Source organism: Arachis hypogaea, chromosome 11 (genome assembly GCF_003086295.3).
Source record: "Arachis hypogaea cultivar Tifrunner chromosome 11, arahy.Tifrunner.gnm2.J5K5, whole genome shotgun sequence".
Classification (NCBI taxonomy): Eukaryota; Viridiplantae; Streptophyta; class Magnoliopsida; order Fabales; family Fabaceae; genus Arachis; species Arachis hypogaea.
The window spans coordinates 60,320,638-60,325,229 of record NC_092046.1 but is presented as its reverse complement, the minus strand read 5'-3'; the positions used below and the strand labels follow the sequence as shown (position 1 = coordinate 60,325,229).

Genomic DNA, 4,592 nt, shown 5'->3' with positions numbered 1-4,592 from the left:
ATCATATGGATGCATTGTCTTTGAGTTCGAATTCTTGCAAGTTTAAATTTGAGTTGCAAAATCGTTTAATTATACAAGCTTATGTGAAAGAAGGGAGTTTGAGACTAGTTTTCATATAATTTTAGTTGCACAAGGTTATGTTTTCAAAATTGAATTCTCAAAAGTTCATATTTAACTTGCAAAATAATTTAACTGTACTAGCTTATATGAAAAATTTGAATGGAAGTTGGCTTATTATACAAGATAAAAGCTTTTCTTTTTTGGTTAACTATATGCAATGTTCTGATTATTTTGTAACTAAGTTATATGTATATTGAAACTATTATTATTGTTGAAGCTAAGTAGAAAATAAGTGATGTTGTTAAAGAGTAAAGTGAGGTATTGACTAAGCTACAGGTTTAGTATCATGTGATTTACATTTTGAGTTTATTGTTTATGACAGTGAGCTTTGAAATCCAATTCGGCATTTAGGAATTAGAGATAAGTTCCTCAGAACAAAGTATTTTTATATTGCATAAGGTAAAACCAAAGTTTTATATAAACCTTTAGTTTTAGTTTCTTGTTTCAATAAATGAATTTTTATATTGTAACAAAAAAATGTAACAAACTTTCGAGTTACTTTTATTATTGATGTGTCTATCCTAAACATTATATTTTCATAGATGGATAGTGAAAATGTCGAAGATACGAATTTTGAAGATACAATGAACGTCATACACAACTCAGAATTTCAAGTACATCAAATCACTACTACTGACCTATATCATCATGAACTAATACAAATCTTGACTCATGTCAGAAAAGAGTTAGAAAAGAGACAAAATATGTGTGTCGCATCTCTTTTGTGGGTTATAGTTCATGCATTGTATTTTTTGGAATTATTATCACAATATAGGCCTAGGCAAATTAATGACAACAACTTCGAAAGAGAAATTAGCGTACTCAGTTAATAATACGGTTACTAAAATCTGAAAAATGCCAAGATGTCATACGTATGGGTCCTAAAGAATTTAGGCAGTTGTGTGAAAAGTTAAGAGGAACTGGTAGAATAAAAGATTCAACTCGCTCTACGATTGAAGAGAAAGTCGCTAAATTCCTACATATTATGGAACATAATGTTAAAACTAGAACCGTGTGTTTCTTCTTCCATCGCTCTGGGGAGACAATTAGTCATCACTTTCACAATGTCCTACATGCTATTCTATCCTTAAAGGGAGAGTTCTTCAAGCAAGCATCTAGTGAGAACGTTCCTTAAGAAATACTTAATAATAGTCGATTCTATCCCTTTTTTTAAGGTACTAACTCTTTTAACTTAGTGACATTTATGTAATTGTCAATGAAATGATTATAAAAGTGTTATGTTAATATGGCAATTTATCTTCTAAAAAAGGATTGCATTGGAGCCATAGATGGAATTCATAGTCGTGTGACGGTACCAAGGGTGGAATCCCCTTGTTTTCGTGGAAGAAAAGATCATCCCACACAAAATGTTTTAGCCACCTGTGGGTTTGATCTGAAATTCACTTATGTGTTGTCTGGTTAGGAAGGAACTGCCTCTGACTCAAGAATTTTGAAAGATGCTTTAAGTAGGGAATATCCACTTCGAATCCCCGTAGGTCTGTGATAGTGTAATTTATGAAATCGTCTACATAAAGTTAAATTCATAGTCATAGTATGTTATCATTTAATATGTGTTTGCAACTGTTGTAGGAAAATTTTATCTAGGCGATGCTGGATTTATGCTAAAGTCTAGGATACTTACACCATATAGAGGTGTTTGGTATCACTTGAAAGAGTATTCAGTGTGTGAGCCACAAAATCCCAAAGAACTATTCAACCACCGACATTCTTCATTAAGAAATGTCATTGAAATGTATTTTGGAGTTCTAAAGAAAAGATTCCCAATAATAGCTGGTGATACCGAACCTTATTATTCGTTTGAAACTACGAGAGACATTTTTTTGGCATGTTGTATATTGCATAACTCTTTAATGGGTTTTGATGTTGATTGATGCGGTTGACCAAAAATTGCTACAAGAACGCAACATAGATAGATCACAATCAAATCAACTACGTGATGAGGAATATAGACATGCAGCATTGTAATGAGATAACATTACAGCTGAAATGTGAAATGTGTATCAAACATTATGAGTGATTACATGTTTCATATATGTGAATATGTATATACATGTGTAGTTTACACTCAGAATTATTTGATTGGATTTTTTAAAGGATTGTTACAGGTTAGATAATGTCGAATAAGGGAGATAAAATAACAGAAGCTAATCAACCTTCTAAAGACAATTTAAGATGGTCTGATGATATGGATGAAGTTTTGCTAAATGCGTTAGCAGAGGAAGCATTGAAAAGTAATAGACACGATGACTCGTGAATAACTAAAGCATATGTCAATGTTGTGAAGACTTTGAACATAGCAATAGGCCCGCACATAACAAAGAACTACATCAAGAATAGAATGAAGACATTGAAAGATTATTTTGCCAAGGTATATGACTTATTTCATCACTTAAATGGATTTGTGTGGAATCCTGTTACTAGAAAGTTTGAAGCTGAAGAAGAAGTCTAGCAAGACTTTATTAAGGTATATTAAACTTTGCTTTTATCATTTATACTATTGATGCAGTTAGTCACAAAATAATTTCAGCATTTCTTTATGCAGGAGAAACCACATGCAGAAAAATGGAAAAAAAAATGAAAGTTAAGCATTATGATATTTTGAAGAAGTTGTTCGGAGCTGATAGAGCTACTGGTAAAGGGGTTGTTACTTCACGAGAAAGGATTCAACAACTTGATAAAGATCCCATTGACTTGAATGACTCGTTTGAAAACATTGAGTTTTCTGACATAGATGTTAACAGGGGACATGATACCCCTACATTTTTTTGCTAATTTAGATTCACCAAGTGCACCTCATAGTCAGCCGCATCAATTAGGAGGAACTTTAACTTCAAGAGGTACAAAGCATAAGCCTCTTATGAATGATTTTTTGAGCTACAATATGGGAAAGTTGCGTTTGGAATTAATACCATAGCCGATGCTGTAAAAGATTATCTTTCTAGCAAGTTACATGATGTGGCTCAAAGGCAGGTTGAATCAGCTGAGAGACAAGCTTCTGTGGCTGAGAGGCAAGTTTTCGTTGCCAAAAAATAAGTCTCATTAATTGAAAGACAAGTTGTAATTGTTGAAAAAGGGTTAGCTATTATGCAACAAAGCAGGCCTCGCCTTTACAACGAATCAGATGTATGGGATATGTTAACTGAATTGGGTTCGGTAGGTTCATATCGGATGCAATGTTATAAGTTTTTATGTAAAAATGAGCAGAAAAAGTGCCAACTTTTTGGTATCCCACTTGAAATGCGACTGGATGCTCTTTTTCATTTTATGACTGCTGCTGGTGTTCGTTTAGGAGATATGTTACTTCTAGAAAATATTCTCCATTACAGGTATAGTTTTTCTATGCACTTAATTTCTGGTTAACTTGAAGTTATTTTTTTAACAATTGATTGTGTTTTTCATTGTCATAAAGTATAAGTATATCTTCATGTATTTAAACAACATATCATTCTTTGTTTTATTTATGTTAACACATGGTTGCAAGTCACTTTTTGTTTATAGTTTGAGATTGATTGGTTGTTTGAATAGAAAAATATCAACAAATGAATTATTATGATTAACTCTTATCTTTGTGTTAATTTATATTTGTTGTATATACTTGTGCAGGAATCATAATACTTGAAAATGTTTGGGAACAACGAGTATACTGCTTAGTACAAGCAGAAATGGATCATGTGTTAATATCTTTAACTAGAAAAACTTTCTTTTTGGAAATAAATGTTGTACAGATGGCTCCAGCTATATAGAATTGATTTTTTGGAAGTAGGCGTATGCTGATGACTCTAACTATGAAGAAGTACCCTTTTTGAAACTGGTGTGTGGTGATAAAATATTATTCTCTTGGAGTCTGGATCATTGTTACTCTTTTGGTGTTTTATTATATGTTTATAGAAAATTAGAAATTGTATATGATTTTTTGTCGCATGTATCAAGAAAGAAATGCTAACCACTTCTGATGTTAATATTTTATTTTGTAAAGACGATTTAGTGAAAATTTTTCTTAAATATGATTAAAGAGATTAATGATATAACCTATGAGTAATTTTCATTATTCTTTTATGAAATTATTTATTCATATATGTTTAAAAAAATAATACATCTTTTTGTTTATGACATTTAAAAGACAATAAAAAAGTATAACTTTAAAAAATATTATTATTAACAAAGATAATATGTTAAACAAAAGAAATACTTGAATACATTAATAAATTATAATTTATATATAATATAGGTAAAGGTACTAATGTAATTTTATTCTAGTATAACTTTCTCTCTTCTAACTTTTCCTTCCATCCAAACAAAAGAAAAAGTTTTTCCTATTTTCTTTCCATCTATTTTCTCTTCATCCAAATAAAACACAAAAAAATTCACTTTTCCTTCTATTTTCTTTTCTCTTATTTTCTTTCCCCCCATTTTTTTCTCTCATTTTTCATCTTCCATCCAAACAATACCTA

General features: G+C 30.8%; 1 protein-coding gene across 1 annotated transcript; it reads left to right on the top strand.

The window, feature by feature from the left end:
- The first annotated feature begins 994 nt into the window (after positions 1-994).
- LOC140176125 (protein ALP1-like) lies at positions 995-2,012 on the top strand. The gene is made up of 4 exons (XM_072206009.1): positions 995-1,246; positions 1,355-1,432; positions 1,544-1,616; positions 1,711-2,012. Exons 1-4 carry the CDS (start codon positions 995-997, stop codon positions 2,010-2,012), a joined length of 705 nt encoding a protein of 234 aa, XP_072062110.1.
- Positions 2,013-4,592: the final 2,580 nt, after the last annotated feature.